We start from the raw sequence: 20,457 nt of genomic DNA, 5'->3' as shown, positions 1-20,457 counted from the left end.
AGTCCAGTTTGTGTGTATGGTGGGAGAAACCCTACACACTTACAGGACTGGGAGAAATGTTAATGGTGAGTGTCTCTTGATAGTGGATTTGTGGGTGACTTTTATTTTGTTCTTTCTATTTTTCTACATTGGCTGACTGTTGTAGGATAAAAATATTAATGTGGTACAATAATAAGAAATAAAACAGGTTTTATTTAGTTTAAAAAAAGTAATGTCCATTATTGATGCCCATATAGAACTAGACATGTCTCTCATAGTTTTCTGTGAATATTTGTTTAAAAAGGATTAAAGTAGGAAATACAAACAACACTTGTACTAGAAGGACTTGTAGTAGATAGGACAAGCATCAACCGCTTGATATTTGATGAAATAACAACTGGAAAATCTTGTTTCACTTTTTGTAGAAATATTAAAGTATGCTAAACTCTCTGAAAGTTCAGTATGTATTAAAGAATATTTTGCTGGTATTATTCAAGGTTATAGTCCTCTCCAAAACATTGTCACATGAAAGGAACAGAATTTTAGGGGTTTGAGAGATAGAATAGGTTTGGGGCTCTGGAGACAGATTGCTGGGGTTCTAAAACATTGTCTGCCACTTAATAACTGCATAACTTCGACAGGTTAGGAATTACACTAGTGGTTTTATTGAGGAAAGGAGGGTATGTGAAAATCACCTGTGGAACTTTTAAAAAATAAACATTCCTACCTTCAGAATATATCCAGACTCTTAATTTTCTCAACACTTTCTTTGCTCCCACCCTGGTCTAAACCACTTCAACTCTAACATGAGTTATCTTAGTGAATGCTTTGCTTTAGGCCTTGAGATATCAACCCCCCCCAACTTTTTCCCTCCCCATCCCCCCATACGCTATGTTGAATCAGTTCTCAACACAGGAACCAGAGCAATCCTTCTGAAACTAAGATACTATACTCAATCTCAGATTTTGAGATTACTCAAAAATTTCAAAGTCGTGCCATCTTGCTCGGATTAAAATCCAAGGTCCTTATGATGATGACTGAAAAGGCCATTTCTTTTTTTTTTTTTTTTTAAGATATTATTTTTTTGAGAGAGAGCATGCGTCATGTGCACGGTGGGGTGGGGCAGAGGGAGAGAAGAGAATCCCAAGCAGACTCCCAGCTGAGCATGGAGCCCAACTCGGACCTTGATCTCACGACCCTGAGATCATGACTTGAGCTGAAATCAAGAGGACACTTAACCGACTAAGCCACCCAGGCATTCCCCCCCCCTTTTTAAAAGTAGGCTTCATGCCCAGCGTGGAACCCAGTGCAGGGGTTGAACTCATGACCCTGAGATTAAGACCTCAGCTGAAATTAGCATAGGCTCAAGTGACTGGCCACCCAGGCACCCTGGAAAAGGCCATTTCTGATCTGGCCTTCTAATTCCTTACGTCTTCTACCACTGTCCTGGTTCACTTTACAAACACTAGGCTTCTTTCTATTTTCTGATGTGCCAAACACACTCCTGCTTTAAAGCTTTTATATTTGCTGTTCCTTGTGCCTAGAATGTTATTCCCTTAGGTATCCATTTTACCTACTTTCTCACTACATTCATCTGTTTGCTCAAACATCGCCTTATCAGAAAGGCTTTTCTGACCCTTCAGTCTATGTAAAACGGCCCTTACTCCCTCATTCTCTGTTCCCAAGCCCTGGTTAATTAACTTTTCTTCTTAGCACTTACAGTACTTGACATATATAGTCATTTGTTTTACTTCCTGACATCCACCCAGAGAGCAAGTGTTTGTTTTTTTCACTAATACATTCCCAGTGCCTGGCAGGGTCAGCACCCAGTAAATGTGACCTGCCTGTCTCACTTCATAGTGCTAGTATTACTTTCATACCAAAACCAAAGACAGTACAAAAAAAGAAAACTGCAGACCAGTGTCTCTCATAAATATAGATGCAGAAACTTTCCACAAGAATCTAGAAAATCAGATCTTAATGACATTTTGAAGAGGCTGTCTAGGCACTTGCAAAGGCTTTCGTAGTAGCGGGTATGTTCTCTGTGTGTTTGTTGGTCCAATTTAACTTCAGGACTTTGGCTTTCCTTTCTTGAGTAGATGTTAAAATAGTAGTTTCTAAATTTACTAACCATGTTTAGGGTTGTTGTTTGCTTCGTGCATAAAACAAAGAGAATAGAGAATGAGATTTTCCAGTAATAAATGACAGGAATTGGATGACAGAGAGCAATGAGTAAGAAGATTAAGGAAAATAGATGTATTTATGAGAAAGATTGCCTAATATGGAATTACCTTATCAGTGAGGTAGAAAATTATATATATATGCATGTTCATTGCCCTCTTTCCTTCTTGCCAGCCAAAGGGGTGAAAGGAAGGAGTGTAAAAGAAATATATATATTTTAAAAAATCAAACAATTCCATATATCAGTAGCCAGATGTTAAACATGTCTTGGAGGTTTTTTCTCCAAAACAAAGAATGAGGGTGCATAATCTTGGAGTGGAATGGTTATGTCAATATAAATAGCTGTTGTTACAAACTGTTTAAAGATCAGGTGCTTATAACTCAGAAAATACTTATCCAAACAGAATTATTTAAAACAGTGTTTCTGAAATTTGCCTGATCTTAGGAATCCCTTGAAGATTCTGATTCAGAAAGCATAAAGTGAGCCTAGGAATCTCTAATTAATAAGTGATTTTATGATTAGTTGAGAATGAGAGACAGCACTTTAAAACATCCAATTTAGAATTTTAATGGGATAAAACTAGCAAGTGTAATACATAAGTCTTTATGTGATAGTTAGATGATACTAATAAAAAAGTACCTTTCAGCCGTTCTAAGGAGTTTGTTTTCATGTAATTTATAAAATAAGCAACAGCATATTGCTAAGAAGCAGGACTGATTCTAATGACAGCCATCTCAGACATAGAACTACCATCCTTCTTGCTCCCTGTGGATCACTTTTCTGGCTGAAGACTGCCAGTGTTTTTTCCGTGGAGTATCAGGCTGAGTTCCCTGAGGCAGGCAGGCAGGCAGACCCATAAACACACACACACACACACACACACACACACACACACACTTTAAAAGAGCCTAAGGTAATAAGCTTCTGGTCTCAGCGATTTCCCAGCTATCACTGTCTATGCTTTGGTACACATTCCAGGTCTGGTGAGTCTTTCCCTTCCTATACAAGGATATACCCATCAGCCAGGTTTTCAGTACATCTCTAGAAATTTTAGCCACAACCCTTCATAGACTCTTATTCTAATATTCCACTTTTAATGTGATTCTTCTGGTAACTAACAACTTAGTCTTCAGGGCTCACATTTTCAGGACACCAAATGTGATTAGTTATCCCACTTTTTTAGGTCAGTTGTCCACCCCAGTGCCTTCAGGAAGTAAAAGATGACATGACACAGACTAGCTCTTGCTGCATCAAGGCCAGTTCTCTTAGGAGGGCTATGGAGAGGCTGCCAGAGGTTAGTCCTGTAGAGAAAAAAAAAAGTGTCATTAATACAAATAGTCCAAGGAGGAAACTGGTTCTTAGGAGCAGATATGGGTAACTTGGAGCATATCAAGTTCAAGGTGCTAGCAAGCCAGTTGGCAATAACAGGAACTTAGTTAAAACTGCAGATGCGGGGTTCTGTATTTGTCAGTTCGTCTTGTCCTTACATTGCATGAGATGAAGAATGAAACTTCTCTTTTTTTGAGGAAATAAACTCCCCAAAACCCGTTTTTACGTGAACAACAGAGCTGGAACCTGTAGGCCTGAGGCATCTGAACCTAGTGGATTTAATGCTTTATCTCAAAAGGAAACAGTTGTCTGTCATCACCCAATCAGAAGAATAAAGTGAACCCAAATTTAGATCATTTCGAAGAAGCTGATGTAACCCATCAAAGAATAGTTACATCTGTAATGAATAGCTGTATTTAGCTTACCTGCCTTTCAGGATAGACTACAAAAATATTATCTTTATGTGAGTCTGTTCCATGGTACAGTTTCAATTCAGAGAAGATTCTACCCAGTTTGGATTAAAGCTTAAGACAGTGGTGAAACAGATATATGAAGAATATATTCAAAACTGGGGTTTAGGGGCGCCTGGGTGGCACAGCGGTTAAGCGTCTGCCTTCGGCTCAGGGCGTGATCCCGGCGTTATGGGATCGAGCCCCCACATCAGGCTCCTCTGCTGGGAGCCTGCTTCTTCCTCTCCCACTCCCCCTGCTTGTGTTCCCTCTCTCGATGGCTGTCTCTGTCTCTGTCGAATAAATAAATAAAATCTTTAAAAAAAACAAAACAAAAAACTGGAGTTTATTCACAAAGTTAAGTATATCAAAGAAGGCACAGTCCCCAAACATCTGAGTTATTAATGACCTGTTCTTGTGAACTCTAGCTTCCAGCTACAGCTGTAGAAAACTGTCACTCAGTCTCACCAAGACCCCACCTTTTCTGGCAGAAACCTCATGTAGCTTCTGCTGGAACCACAGTTGTGAGGTGGAACTCAGCTAAATTTCCCCAGGAAGTAGCGGTTTGTTATTAGTATTAATTCAGACATATTATTGGCTTTTAAAGGTCAGTTTAAGAATTTAGACACCATGAAGAAGTTAGACATCATTTGTGAAGTTACTCCTGTGAGAAAATCTATTATGTGAGTACATTCCCTTCAATAGAAAATAAGCCACCCTTCCAATAGCCCAGGAAGCTCTTGAAAGTGTGAAGCTAAGGAATCCTCCCTGCTTGCTTTCCAATTAAGAGCCAGCCAGGCAAGATTGAAGGTAGCAAGGACACAGAACTCAGAAAGCACCTCATGCTCTGGGAGGGGCTGAGGGAAATGAGGACAGATAAAATGCCTAAATCCCAGACTTAAGTGGAGCATTTTTCAGCACAGCTCGGATACGACTTCTCTGTACATTTAAAAGTGAGAGTAGGCTGAAATCCAGAGTACCGTATATTAACAAAGTCAGGTAATTCTTGACCCTTCTTTTCCTTTGTAATTAAGCTTCCTGGTAAAGTGAAGCCTAGGCTAGAATGTAGCCCGCTTGTGGGGGATTAGCGTGTCTGAATCAGTTTCGATGCCGTAATGGAAAAGGTCAGGAAGAGGAGTAAGATGTAAGGAGAAACCGTTGTTCTGGTGTTCAGGAGTGCACGAAGAAAGTCTGCGCCTAGGCAGGCAGGCTTTCCACTGTAACTTGCAGGAGCTGCTCCCTGCTTCTGCATAACCTGATAATGGGAACCGTAGGTCATCATCCGTTTCGGATTATATCCGTTGAGCTCTTCTGCTGACAGACAATTAAGAAACATTGTTTTAAGAGTGAAATCTTGCTTTTTATAGCAACATGGATGGATCTAGAAGAGTATAAAGTAAGCAAATGAGTCAGAGGAAGATACCATACGATTTCACTCATACGTGGAATTTAAGAAACAAAACAAATGAACAAAGAAACAAACAAAAAACCAGACTCGTTAAACTATAGAGGACAAACTGGTGGCCACGAGAGGGGGAGAGGGGAGGTGGGTGGGGGATGGGTGAGATAGGTGAAGGGGGATTGAGTACGCCAATGATGAAGAGTACTGCTGTATTCCTGAAACTAATATAGATAGTTAACGCACGCTAACTAACTGGGATGAAAATAAAAATGGAAAAAGCCCACCCCAAAAAACTACTCTACAAAATGAAGTATGATGGTGACAATACCATTTTAGGTAGTATTCCCATAAGAACCGTGAAATTCCCGTAACTAACCAATATTTCATTTTAATATAACTTTTCCTAGTTAAACAACTCTAACAGGTTTGTAATAAACAAATTGGAAAATACAGATAAAAAGAAGCAAAATTACTTTTAATTTTACCACCCAGACATAAACATTGTGTAAGTTTTTTAGACATTTTTCTGTATACATATGTACTTATATGTAAAACATCCCTTTTTTACTTAATATATCATGAACATATTTTCATATCAAAACATGTTTTAACTGTATTATATGTATAACTGTACCATAAGTTATTTATTTATTTATATTTTAAAGATCTTGTTTATTTATTTGAGAGAGAGAGAGAATGCACCAGTGGTGGGGAGAGGCAGAGGGAGAGGGAAAAGCAGACTCTCCCCTGAGCAGGGAGCCCCATGATGGGCTCCATCCAGGACCCTGAGATCATGATCTGTGCCTAAGGCAGACACTTAACTGACTGAGCCACCCAGGCGCCCCCCCCTTTTTTAAAGATTTTATTTATTTATTGGACAGAGATAGAGACAGCCAGCGAGAGAGGGAACACAAGCAGGGNCACTTAACTGACTGAGCCACCCAGGCGCCCCCCCCCTTTTTTAAAGATTTTATTTATTTGAGAGAGAGTACAAGTGGTGGGGAGAGGCAGAGGGACCATAAGTTATTTAATCATTCTTTCATTATTAAGTCACATTGTAGAAAACATTTATCTCTGTGCAATCTCCTTCAGAAAAAAAATTTTTAAGTGACATTATGAGTTCAAAGATTTTAGGGGCGCCTGGGTGGCACAGCGGTTAAGCGTCTGCCTTCGGCTCAGGGCGTGATCCCGACGTTACGGGATCGAGCCCCACATCAGGCTCCTCTACTATGAGCCTGCTTCTTCCTCTCCCACTCCCCCTGCTTGTGTTCCCTCTCTCGCTNCCGCTGTGCCACCCAGGCGCCCCCAGAAAAAAAATTTTTAAGTGACATTATGAGTTCAAAGATTTTGTGTATCTTTAAGGCTTCTGAGTTTTAGAAAGAATGTATCAGTTTATATTCCCACCAAAGTATTAAGAGTATCTAATTCCTCATCTCTAACATTTATTGTAAAGTTTTCCTTTCTTTTTCCCATATATAAGACTCAAAATGTAACTTGGTGTCTAAGTTTTATCATTTTGTTTTTCAGGAGATGATTTTTCTTTGATTCAACAAGAAATATTTATGGTTAAAGAATGTAAACATTGCAACATCGTTGCCTACTTTGGGAGCTATCTCAGGTAAAAAAAAAAAAAGCATCTGCTCTCCTCTCTGCTATCTCTCTCCCTCCTTGTCATGTAAATGCTGTTATGTATGAATTTTTAAAGTTATATTGTGTAAAGTTTTCTCAAGTATTCTTATTGCCTCCCCTGCTGTATTAATGACACCTCCATTTATGCAGTTATATCTGGCAATAAATATTACAAATGATTACAAGTAAGTGTTTTAGCTTATAAAACTGATTATATTCTAAACCATTTAAGACGGTAAGTTACTATGCTTTTCTGTATCTGGAAGAGAGACCGCCAGGGCAATTTCCTGTTACACCCTGAAATCCATTCTAAACCTTGGTGTACTGAAGAGGGAAAGCCTTCAGAGTATTCAGTGATTAAGAATTACTAACTAAGGGGGCGCCTGGGTGGCACCGCGGTTAAGCGTCTGCCTTCGGCTCAGGGCATGATCCCGGCGTTGTGGGATCGAGCCCCACATCAGGCTCCTCTGCTATGAGCCTGCTTCTTCCTCTCCCACTCCCCTTGCTTGTGTTCCCTCTCTCGCTGGCTGTCTCTGTCTCTGTCAAGTAAATAAATAAAATCTTTAAAAAAAAACAAAACAAAAAACCTCCACTTTAAAAAAAAAAAAGAATTACTAACTAATATAATTTTCTTTCTCTTTCTTATTAGTCGAGAAAAACTGTGGATTTGTATGGAATACTGTGGTGGTGGATCACTTCAAGATATTTACCATGGTATTGTTAATTTGACTTTACATTTTAAAACTGACTTTGACTTTAATGATTGTTGTTTTTATGATTTGTAGTTAACCAGGAATATTGGTAGGTAGATACACTGTTTTGCATTCGTCCATTCTGCTCCTGTAGTAGTATTGCGTAAAAGAAATCTAAACTTTATTTTTGTTGGTTATCCAGTTAAATTTGCTGAAACCTGAACTGAGAAATCCAAGAGTTCTTGTACAGGGGTGCCTGGGTGGCTCAGTCATTAAGCATCTGCCTTCTGCTGAGGGCGTGGTCCCAGCGTTCTGGGATCGAGCCCCACATCAGGCTCCCTGCTCCACTGTGAGCCTTCTTCTTTCTCTCCCACTCCCCCTGCTTGTGTTCTCTCTCTCGCTGGCTGTCTCTCTCTCTGTCAAATAAATANCGCCTGGGTGGCTCAGTCATTAAGCATCTGCCTTCGGCTGAGGGCGTGGTCCCAGCGTTCTGGGATCTAGCCCCACATCAGGCTCCCTGCTCCACTGTGAGCCTGCTTCTTCCTCTCCCACTCCCCCTGCTTGTGTTCCCTCTCTCGCTGGCTGTCTCTCTCTCTGTCAAATAAATAAATAAAATCTTAAAAAAAAAAAAGTTCTTGTACGATCCAGATTTTACTTTTTAGGTGTAGTCTCTAGGAAATCTTCTGTAGCCTCTAGGAAAGGATGTTATCTACAATTGAANGTACGATCCAAATTTTACTTTTTAGGTGTAGTCTCTAGGAAATCTTCTGTAGCCTCTAGGAAAGGATGTTATCTACAATTGAAACGGCCTCAACTTCCTTGTAAATAAGAATTGAAATAGAGAGGTTAACTCTCACATAAAAGAAATTGTATATCTATTTTAAAAATCATTTAACCTAAGAAAGCAGTTTAATTGTTGGTATATTTTTGTATTAAAAATGTATAATTTTTAAACATTTGAAGTACTTTATATTGAGCATTCTGTTAGGTGGTTAGGCCATTTTCTGAGTTGAATCAGATTTCACTATTTAGAAATAGTCTCTGTTTTGGCTGTACAAATTAGCTTCCAATTTGTTTTATCATTGACAATTTACTGATTTTCTAGAGTTTATGAGACTAAGCAGGGATCCTTATAAAAGAATTTTTCTTTCCTTTATTTAATTGCTTATAGAATAGTAAAACTCCCATTGCAACTTTGCATTCTATCATTTGTTAAGAATTATGTGAAATACTTTCAAACATTTCTTTGCTGAAATCTTTATATTGACAGCCTTATCAAATTTCAGTCGTGCAGTTTACAAATACAACCATAGTAGATGTAAAAATAAGTGCTAATCAAGCTTAAATAATACTTGTAGCAGTAGAGCAATTGTTAAACTTCGCTGCACCTATAATATGGAATACTGTGCAGCATTTAAAAAGGTGAAGAAGCTCCGTTTGTACTGACCTGGATGTATCTCTCCAAGGCCTCTGTTTACATGGAAACAGTGGATCAAGAAGAAATTTGTATAGCATAATCAGTCACACTTAGACTTTTAAAAATATAATGTTTTATATTCACATTGGATATGAATGTTAATGTACAGCAAAATGAAAGGATATGTACCAGATTGATAAGTCATTACTTCTAGGGGAGGATAAGGGGGGACTCATAAGTAAAATACTGAATTATAATAAAACTGTACTGATGTATTATTTAATTATAAATTAATAAATATAATAATCTAATTTTGTTACATAACCCATTACAAAAAGATAGTTGTGACTGATGTCTAAACTCTGGACACTGCCTCTTTTTATTTAAGATAATATTTAATACCACATAAATATTACAAATATACAAAATATTACAGAGAGTTTTTAAAACAAGAGTGAGGGGCACCTGGATGGCTCAGTTGTTTAAGCGTCTGCCTTCGGCTCAAATCATGATCCCGGAGTTCTGGGATTGAGCCCCGTGTTGGGCTCCCTGCTCAGTGGGGAGTCTACTTCTCTCCCTCTCTCTCTGCCCCTCTCCCCTGCTTGTGCTCGCACACACACTCTCTCAAACAAATAAATAAAATCTTAAAAAAAATAAATAAAACAAGAGTGAATCCCATTTTTTAAAAGAAAAGTTTTATTTTTTATACACTAGTCATTTTCTTATGTATTCTATCATACTAGAATTAATGTTCTCTTTTATTTTATCATGTTGATGATTTTAACAAACTATTGGTAAACAACTCTATGCCACTCAATTTAAAATTCTTTTCTATGATTTTATGAAGAATTATGATCATTTATATGAAAAGTTTTTATACAATTATAATTTTTATTCACATACTTTTACAGACTGAGAACTCAAGAATATGGATAAATAAAACTATATAGCTTGTATTTTTTTAATTTAGTTTTTAAAATTAAGTTTAATTAAAACAAAAAATTGTTTTAAGATATTAATCTTATTTATGAAATTTCTGCTTTCCATTATTAAACCTGATATCTGTTGAATTAAGTTGAATCCAAGAAGTTTCCATCCCTGTATATTGTATACTAGACAACATAGTAATCAGGGATATCTATACTTAAAATAAACTGTTAATAAAGTGGCTTCCCTTGTTTTATTATTATTCTATCAAGTTGCTAAATATCAAAATTTTATGTTCCTGTGTAGATGTAGGGAGCCAGTGATTAAAATATGCAGTAAAATATTTCTCTTAAGGGAAGGTTATGTATTTGGTTTCACTGTCAGCAAATACTACCCCAGATTTCAGATATTCTCATGTTATTGGAAGGCTTTTATTTATTTATTTATTTATTTTTTTATATTTCTGTTATTTTGAAATGTGTGACGGTGTGGTCTCTCTTTTTTCCTAGTTACTGGACCATTATCAGAATTGCAAATAGCCTATGTATGCAGAGAAACTTTACAGGTAATATATTTGCTTATGTGGATAGAAAGGTAGTTCTGGTTTCACAGTTGAAAATTATAAAATGATGATCTGTCCTAAAGAAAAAGAGTAAACCAAATGATTTTTCTGTTAGCCTTTCATATTGTAATTCTGTAAGCCTGGTTCTTTATTTCTAAATGAGTCACAAGAATTCATTTAAGCTGATGCTGGTATAAATAGTAGTAATGTCTGGTGTTCGATTTTGTCAAGCTTGGCCCTCAATTGCTGCAAAGCTAAGGAAAGCCATAGGTGTGAATTGGTTTTTGTGAATGAATCACCAAAACTCTGTCGTCACAAGTTGTCTTTCCCTTTAAGCTTTATTAAAATAGAAGGAAACCTTTTGCATAAAACATGAAGTCTTTTACGGTTTCTCCCCAAATGAGGATAAATTAGCAAACCATAATCCAGAATGTTATCTGGAACTTCTAGATCTATGTGATTATTAATAAGTATCATTGTTGGCAGAACCCCATTTTATAGTTTTGGTCAACATTGTATTAAGCAGAAGTTTCCTTACTTCTTTGTTTCAGAACCTGTGAAAGCTTTTTGTGTGTTAAACTAGACTGTGACCCTTTAATAAAGGTGTGGAGTATGCAGCATTTCTCCCAATTTATTTATTTTTTTAGTGCCTTGAAAAACTAGCAAGTAATAATTTTGTTCATGTCCTTTAAAGCATTTAAATGAGGAATTAAGTAGTAGTGATTATATTTTTTATTTTGGTAATTTACAACTGATAATTGTTAATTAATGCTTCTATCCCTACATTTCGTAAACTGTGTAGTTTGTTTAGAAGTGAAATTGATGTTCTATATGTTATTTTTCCGTATTTCAGAAACTGGGAGATTGACTTAAGAGAAAACTCTAGTCATTTCTAAGAGTTTTTTCCTCATGCTTTAGAAGACATACATGTCAAATCTGAATGTTAAATATACAAAAATAAATTTGTCATATATATATTTCTGTAATATTTTTATAACATAGATATCTAATTTTTGTGTTCACATAAAATACAAAACTAATCAGCCACTCATAACAGATTTTTTAAAAATTTTAATTTCCAGAGGTCATTGCTTTAAGTAATGGCCAGAGTACTAAATGGAAGTAAAAAAACGAAACAAAAACTTGAGTTTGCATTCTGACCCTGGTATATGACCACAGTCTATTTTATGGTTCTCATTCCCCAAGTATAAAATGAGCACTGGTAAGGATGCCCTCCAAGATTAGTTCCAATTTTGAAATTCTATTACGCTGACAAACTTCCACCTTTGGTGTCTGTTGACAGACGAATGGAGAAGGTGTAGTGTATCTGTACAGTGGAATAGTATTCAATCATAGCGAAGAAGAAAATCCTGTCATTTGTGATAACATATTTGAACCTGTAGGACATTATACTAAGTGAAATAAGCCAGGCGCTAGAGACAAAGACTGCGTAAGTTACTTATATGGAGAGTCTAAAACAGTTGAACTTAGAGATGCAGAGAGTGGAATGAATGATGGTTACCAGGAGCTTGGAGGTCAGGGGCGAGAAATGGAGAGATGTTGGTCAGATGTTGGGCAGCCATGTAGATTGACTGATAAATGTACAACATGACAACTATAGTTAATAATACTGTACTGAATACTGGAAATATGTTGAGAGAGTGAATTTCAGGTGCTCTTGTTACCAAAAAAACCGAACCATTAACTATGAAGAGATGATACGTTAACTAGCTTGACTCAAATAATCACTTCACTAGGGATATGTATATCAAATCATCATGCTCTTATTACATATAATTTTTATTACATAACATTTAAAAAAAAAAATAAAAAGGGCGGAGATTGTCAGAATGGAAAAACGTAAGACCTAGCTAGATACTGCTTGTAAGAAATGTATTTTTATAAAAACACAAAGAGTCAAAAGTAAAAGAAAAGAAAAAGGTATATCATACTATCGAAAAAAAAGTTGAAGTGGCCGTATTAATGTCAGACAAAGTAGACTTCAGAGCAAAGACTACTTCTATAAGGCCACTTTGTCAAAAGATGTAACAACCCTAAATGTTTAAGCACCCAATAACACAGCTTCAAAATAAATGAGCAAAAACTGATAGAATTATAAGGAAGGTAGACAAACACACAGTTATAATCAGATATACCGCTCTCACAATAATTTTGTGCAGCAAGTATGCAGAAAATCAATACAACCAACCAGCTTGACCTGACATTTTAGTCTAACAACAGTATGATACATACGCTTTTCAAGTGCCCATAGAGCATTTATCAAGATAGACCATATTCTGAACTATAAAATGTTTCAATACATTTTAAAGGATTTAAGTCATACAAAGTGTATTCTCTTATCACATTGCATTAAATTAAGAATTCACAGAAATGTTTCTGGAATATCTCCAAATATGTGGAGACTAAATAAAGCACTGTTAAGTAACCCATGGATCAAAGAAGAGATCAGAAGAGAAACAGAAAGTATTTTGAACCAAATGAAATGAAAACATAGCACATGAAGATTTGGGGTATTCCTAAAGCAATACCTAGAGGGAAGTTTTATAGCACTGAGCACTTCTATTAGGAAAAAAGGTCTGAAATTAATACCTTCAAATTCCACCGTAAGAAACTAAAAAAAAAAAAAACCAAAAAAAACCAAATTAAATGCAAAGTAAGCAGAGAAAGGAAATAATAAAGATCAGAGTGAAACTCATTGAAATAGCAGAAAAATATGAAAAAATCAAACCAAAATCTGATTCTTTGAGATCAATGAAATTGATAATCCTCTAAGAGAAAATAAAAAATAACAAATACTAGGAATGAATATAAAGATATTACCACAGAACCTACAAATATTGAAAGAATAACAAGGATACTCAGTACCCAAGGAATATTATGAATAGCTTTCTGCCAGTAAAGACTACAACTTGGAAAAAATGAACAGTTCCTTGAGAGACAGAAACTACCAAAGATCACTCAATCAGAAATCATCTGAATAGTTCTTTATATATATTCCCACAAAGAAAACTCCAAGTCAGATGATGTGGGGAGATAAATTCTACCAAACATTTAAGGAAGAAATAGTGCCAATTCTACACAAACTCTTCTAGAAATTCGAAGAGTAAAGAATCGAATACTTCCCAAATGATTTTATGGATCAGCATGTCTCCAAAACCAAAATCAAATAATATTGCAAGAGAACAAAACTGCAGACCAATAATATCCTTCATAACCACAGATGCAAAACTTTAAAAGGAGGGGCGCCTGGGTGGCACAGCGGTTAAGCGTCTGCCTTCGGCTCAGGGCGTGATCCCGGCGTTCCAGGATCGAGCCCCACGTCAGGCTCCTCTGCTGGGAGCCTGCTTCTTCCTCTCCCTCCCCCTGCTTGTGTTCCCTCTCTCACTGGCTGTCTCTATCTCTGTCAAATAAATAAATAAAAATCTTAAAAAAAAAAAAAAAACTTTAAAAGGAAAATGGAGGTTAGCAAGGGTAATCCAACAACATATTTGAAAAGATAATATGTCATCAATAAGTGGGGTTTATCCTAGAATTCAATTTTCATTTAACATTCAAAAATTATTTCAAGTAATTGACCATAGTAGCAAACAAAATGAGAAGACCACATGGTCATCTTAAATAGACATAGAAAAAGCATTTAGCACAATCCAACATTTATTCCTGATAAAGATTCTGAGCATACTGGGAATAGAAAGGAACTTGTTCAACCTGATAAAGAACACCCATGAAAACCTACAACTAAATCATACTTGACGGTAAAATACTGTGTGCTTCCCCACCAAGATCAGTCAGACAGTGGAAGAATGTCTGCTGTCTTCACTTCTTTTCAGCATTGTACTGGAGGTTTCAGCCAGTGCAATAAGGAAAAAGTGAAATAAAAGGCATCCAGATTAGAAAGTAAGTAAAACTGTACTCACAGACCATATAATCGTTTATGTAAAAAATGGAATAGACTCTACAAAGTAGCTGCTACAACTAATAAGTGAGGCTAAAATGTTTGCAGGGTTCAAGATCCATGTCCAAGATCAGCTGGATTTCTGTACCCTAGCAACAGACAATCAGAACTTTTATAATAACAGTAACAACAAATACGACATTCTTAAGGGAGCGTGTATGACAAAAGATACATAAATCCCTGCATACTAAAAACTACAAAACTGCTAAGAAAAATTAAGGAAGGCCTAAGTAAATGAAGAACTGGACTGTATTCATGGATCAGGAGACTCAATAATAGTTAAGATGCCAGTTCTCCCCAGGTTGACCTACAGAGTCAGTGCAATCCCAAACAAAATCCACGGGAGCACTTTTTTCTGTAGAAATTGAGAAGCTCATTCTAAAATTATTGTGGATATATAAAGAACCTGGAATAGTCAAACTTTAAAAAGGAACACAAAATTTGAGAGGCAACGGCAATTTTAAAACTTATAAATATATTAATCAAAACAGAGTGGCATTGGCATAAGAGTAGAAAAGTAGCTCACCGGAACAGGATAGAAAGAGCAGAAATAAATCTACACATATGTGGACTGCTGATTTTTAACAAAGTTGACAAGACAAATCAGTGAAGAAAGTATAGACTTTTCAATAATTGGTATTGGAATAATTGGACATCCATATGCCAATAAATGAATCGTAAGCTGTACTTCATATCATATGTAAAAACCTAGAAGTAGTCATAGACCTAAATATCAAAACCTAAAACAGGAACTGCTAGAAGGAAACAAGAGAAAATTTTTCAGTCTTGAATTAAAGCATTTTCAGACATAACACGAAAAGCGTGATCCATAAAAGAAAAACTTGGTAAATTAGACTTTATTAAAATTGAAAACTTGTGTTCTTCTAGAGACACTGTTAAGAGAATGACGAGAAAAGCTGCAGACTAGAAGAAGATATTTGTGAAGTGTGTGTCTGATCAAGAACTTGTATCCAGAGTACATAAATAACTCTCAAGTCAGTAATAAAAAAAACAAGAGCCCAGTAAATAAATGGATAAAAGATTTGTACAGACACTTCACCAAAGAATGTCTAAAATTAAAAAGACTGGGGCGCCTGAGTGGCTCATTCCTTAAGCATCTGCCTTTGGCTCGGCGTGATCCCGGCATCCTGGGATCGAGCCCCACATCAGGCTCCTCTGCTGTGAGCCTGCTTCTTCCTCTCCCACTCCCCCTGCTTGTGTTCCCTCTCTCGCTGTCTGTTTCCCTCTCTGTCAAATAAATTAAAAAATCTTTAAAAATAAAAATTAAATTAAAAAGACTGACCTTAAGTAGGTTGGTGAGGATATGGATTAACTAGAATTGTCATACACTGCTGGTTTCAATATAAAATGATATAACTGCTTTGGAAAACAGTTTGGCAGTTGCCTAAAAGTTTAAATTACCACCATATAATTCAGCCATTACACTGCTAGGTATTTACCTGAGGGGGAAAATCGTCCTAATACTTGTATATGAAGCTTAATGGCAGCTTTATTTATAAAAGCCAAAAACTGTAAACAATCCAACAATCCAGTTGTCTATCAACAGGTGTATATGTAAACAAATTCTGGCGTATCTGTACAATGGAATACTACTAAAAATAAGAATGAACTATTGATATGCACATTAACAAGGAATCTCAAATTAATTATTGTGAATGAAAGGGACCAGACAAAAAAGAATATACTATATAACTCAGTTTATGTAAAACCCTACAAAATTTAAATCTGTAGTGATAGAAAGCAGATCAGTGTTTGTGTGTAAGAGGGACTTTTGGGAGTGATGGATATGTTCATTATCTTGATTGTGGTGATGGTGTTACAGTAAAATATTTCTGATTTTTACCAGAAAATGAATTTGAAATCTTAAAATATAGTAAACATTGATTAGTAAAAAAAAACTCTTCTAGGTTCCCCCACCAGAAAACGTTCTAGTTTTTCTTACTCAGTGAGAATTTAAGTAGAAAATACAGGTGTTGGGGCGCCTGGGTGGCTCTGTTGATTGTGCACCCTACTCTTGGTTTTGGCTCAGGTCATGATCTCATGGGTTGTGGGACCAAGCCCCACGTTGGACTCAGCACTTAGCCAGGAGTCTGCTTGAAGATTCTCTCCCTCTGCCCCCCTCTCTCTCTCTCAAATAAATAAGTAAATCTTAAAAAAAAAAAAAAATGTAGATATTAAGTTTGCAGTTTTGCTAATGCATACTTTTTTTTTTTCAGGGTCTTGCCTATTTGCATACTAAAGGCAAAATGCATAGAGATATCAAAGTAAGTTCATTTAATATGCTTAAATTGGTAATTTTATTGGAATGAGTTTTATGATGCTAATTTAATAGTATTTATATTTTTGTTTTAGGGTGCAAATATTTTATTGACAGATCATGGTGATGTAAAATTAGGTATGTTATTTCAAGTTCCTCAAGTTTTTTCCCAAAAAGATTAAATAAAATTTTAAATGAGAATTAATATTATGTAAGCTTAATATTCATAACAAGAACCTCAATAATATTCATGTTTTGATCCAGTAATTATACTCCTGAGACTCTGTGTAAGGAAATTAATCCTAAAGAAAAAAATCTGTGTTCATAGAGGTATTAATTATACATTACACCAGAAAAAAGTACCAACATAGGGCTAGCAATAGAAAAACTGTTAAACTGGGGGCACCTGGGTGGCTCAGTCGGTTAAGCGTCTGACTCTTGGTTTTGGCTCAGGTCATGATCTCCGGGTCCTGGGATGGAGCCTGGCAACAGGCTCCGCACTTAGTTCGGAGCCTGCTTGTCCCTCTCCCTCTGTTCCTCCCTGTGCTCGCTGGCTCTCCCTCCCTCTTTCTCTCTCTCTCTCTGTTTCTCTTCTGCTCAGAAATAAATAAAAAATCTTTAAAAAAAAAAAAAAGAAAGAACTGTTAAAGTGTAATAAGTCCACTAATGGAATGTTATATTCAGTCATTAAAATTAATAGTTAAGGAGAACAGGAGTCGATTCCCTGAGGTGTTAGTTAAATGACAAAAATGAAGTATATATATATTTAGTTTTTACAGTCATGTGTAACAACAATAAGAAAAGTTTATATAGAGAAAAAAAGCTTTAATAGCACCGAAATACTACACTAGCTGTGTTAGAGTGAAAGGGATCCAGGTGGGTGGTTTGTTTTTTTATGTTTTTTCCTAATTAACTTCAATGTGCTTATGATAAATTTTTTATTAACTTTGTTCTTTATAAAGTGTGTTTCATTCTAGTAAAGTGCCAAAAAATGATTTTCCTTTAATGAATGTTATAAACTAAGCAAGAGAAGATTTAGGTTTTCAATTTATATACATTTCCTTAGCATTACTGTCTGAATTCTTAAGAATGCCATGCCTAAGGGCGAAATTTAGAAATGTGGGTAACTTTATTGAAAGAACTAAAATTTTTATTCAGTTTTTTTCCTTTCTAGCTGACTTTGGCGTGGCTGCGAAAATAACAGCCACCATTGCAAAGAGAAAATCTTTCATTGGCACTCCCTACTGGTAAGATGATATTGTGGTTGGATTTTGTGCATTTTCATTTCTTCATAGTTGGTCATCAGCATAGATACTTAGTGATACAATTGATAGTTGACTGAAAGTCTGGAAATTTGCATTCTCCTTGATACTGTCATACTTTTGATTGGGTTAGGGAACTTTGATAGCCCCCACTCATGCTCCCTCTCTCTCAAATAAATAAAATATTTTTAAAAATAAATAAAAAATAAAAGCAACTTCTACCTTGTGGATATTTAATATAAATTAATTTTAAAATAGTAAACACTAACAAAAGAGTATTTCCCCCAAGTAATATTTATACTTTATAACTTCAAATGCCGTCATTATATACCACTGAATCCCAAATGGTAACGCCAACTCGGCTACTAAATTGACCTTCAATCTTAGATACATTCGCAGTTGTTTGATAATAGCTGTACTCCAACATCCACAAGCATTTTAGACTCAAATCAATCTCTTCAGTCAACCCCTTTCTTTCAGTCCCCTCTGCCACTGCATTTGAAAAGTCCTTTATCTTTTTTCCCTTGTATTTTTGAAATAGTCTTCTGACTTGTTCACCCGACTGTTTTTACCTCCTCTCATAGTGGCCTTCACATTGCCATGAGTTTTAGATCAAATTTACCCCCCAGAATTACCCTATTTTCACAATAAAGTCTAAAGTTCCTTATATAATCAGTAGGCCATTCATTACCTAGCTCCTACCTCTGAGGTTCATTTTGCAGATACTTCTTAGACTCTCTCAAACTACCTGTGGTAAAGGACCAATTTTCTAAAATTCCCTGCTCATGACAGACTGATACGTTAATAAAATAAGTTAGAAATGAATTACTAAAAAATGATCGAGTATTTGGACAAGAGTTAATACTCTCAGTTTTTGTACTTATCATAGACTCACAACAAGCAGTTTATGGCTCCATGCAAGGCTGTAGATGAGACACTTGAGTAGCCGTGTCCTATCACCTTTCCAGGTGTTCGTGCTCTCTTCCTGTTTCCCTGCATTTGCACTTGTTTCCTCTGAGTAAAATGTTGAGGCTCTTCGCCCTGCCATAGCTCCGTGCTGATTCATTCTCACCTCCTTTGGGAACATTTCTGACCTTCATGGGGATTTAGGTATTCTTTTCCCATATTATATGACAAGATTCACAAAACAGAAACTAAAGTAAGACAACACAGTTTTTCCTCAGAGCCTGAGTCTTCAGAGAAGATCCAAGATTTTTAAATAATGACTTTTAAAAGAGTATATCTGTATGTATGTGGTCTTTACTAAGTCTTTCCTAGTAAACATCTGTCAGCCTCTCTCCCTCTAGTTTAGTGAATATAACAAAAATAGCAGATTTCCTATCATTTTTAAAAACTAAAGATGTTATATTCATTGATTCCTTCTAGGATGGCCCCAGAAGTTGCAGCAGTAGAAAAGAATGGCGGCTACAACCAGCTCTGTGATATCTGGGCAGTGGGAATAACGGCGATTGAACTTGGAGAACTTCAGCCGCCCATGTTTGATCTTCATCCAATGAGGTGTTCTCACTGTCTACAATTATTCAGTTATTAATAAAGTCTTCGAGGAGAATGAAATATTGATAACTTGGGTGTTCCCAGCTCATTTTCAATTATGTCCAAATAGTAAAGGTGTTGTAGGGGACCTGGGGGTAATCAGCTGCACCTAATACCTGCTCTCTTTTATTGCTCTTCCTAAGGCAGCATGGAGTGAATCGTCAGTACTATTTGAAGCTTTTCCATAAAACAAATCTTTAGTAATCATACTAGGACATAGCAGTTGTCATTTAAAAAGTTTTTTTAAGTCTTTACATTCATTCTTCCATCAATTGAACTTGTTTCTTTTTCTGTTTTAAGCAGAATTATAAGCAAATGATAAAGGATGTAGATAAGTTTTTTTCTGTTCTCTTTTGATTTTGTTTCTTTTTCTTTTGTCAAGGGATAATGAGGAGGTAGCTATTCTTAGCATAATTATTATTTACATTTTAGGGCATATTATCTCTGAAAAAAGATTTGAGAACCTTTGGAAGGATTTTTAATATTTTAGAAGTAAATGTAAGTTGAGCTAAAATTTGAACTGTTCAATAGTGTAAAGTTGAAAAGAAAACAGAGTGGGGAAAGTGTTCTAACATGATAGACTGTGGATTAGTGTGTATTACATAAGGGATTCATTTAGAGACTATAGGCAAAAGATTATTTATGAACAAGTACCAGATACAAAGAAACTTGAAAAACTATTTGACCTCATAAGTAACTAAACATACACAAGTTAAAAGATACCTACTTTTAGCTGGAATGCCATTAAGTAGAGACCTTCAGGAAAATAGTTTGATGTTGCTTGTTATGGGCAATACAAATGTTTCATTGATTCTGCTG

The 20,457-nt window shown here is 36.0% G+C and overlaps 1 protein-coding gene across 3 annotated transcripts in view; it reads left to right on the top strand.

Moving 5' to 3' along the window:
* Positions 1–20,457, top strand: part of MAP4K5 (mitogen-activated protein kinase kinase kinase kinase 5) — a 102,062-nt gene that overhangs the window by 37,786 nt on the left and 43,819 nt on the right. For all 3 annotated transcript variants that reach the window (XM_034648594.1, XM_034648593.1, XM_034648595.1), the window contains exons 3-9: positions 6,869–6,959; positions 7,620–7,684; positions 10,516–10,571; positions 16,782–16,829; positions 16,918–16,960; positions 17,997–18,069; positions 19,471–19,602. In XM_034648594.1, the coding sequence (XP_034504485.1) occupies positions 6,869–6,959; positions 7,620–7,684; positions 10,516–10,571; positions 16,782–16,829; positions 16,918–16,960; positions 17,997–18,069; positions 19,471–19,602 (508 nt within the window). The remainder of the gene's footprint in view (positions 1–6,868; positions 6,960–7,619; positions 7,685–10,515; positions 10,572–16,781; positions 16,830–16,917; positions 16,961–17,996; positions 18,070–19,470; positions 19,603–20,457) is intronic.

Source organism: Ailuropoda melanoleuca, chromosome 20 (assembly GCF_002007445.2).
Source record: "Ailuropoda melanoleuca isolate Jingjing chromosome 20, ASM200744v2, whole genome shotgun sequence".
Classification (NCBI taxonomy): domain Eukaryota; kingdom Metazoa; phylum Chordata; class Mammalia; order Carnivora; family Ursidae; genus Ailuropoda; species Ailuropoda melanoleuca.
The sequence above is the reverse complement of the archived record's forward strand: the minus strand, read 5'-3'. Positions and strand labels throughout refer to the sequence as shown.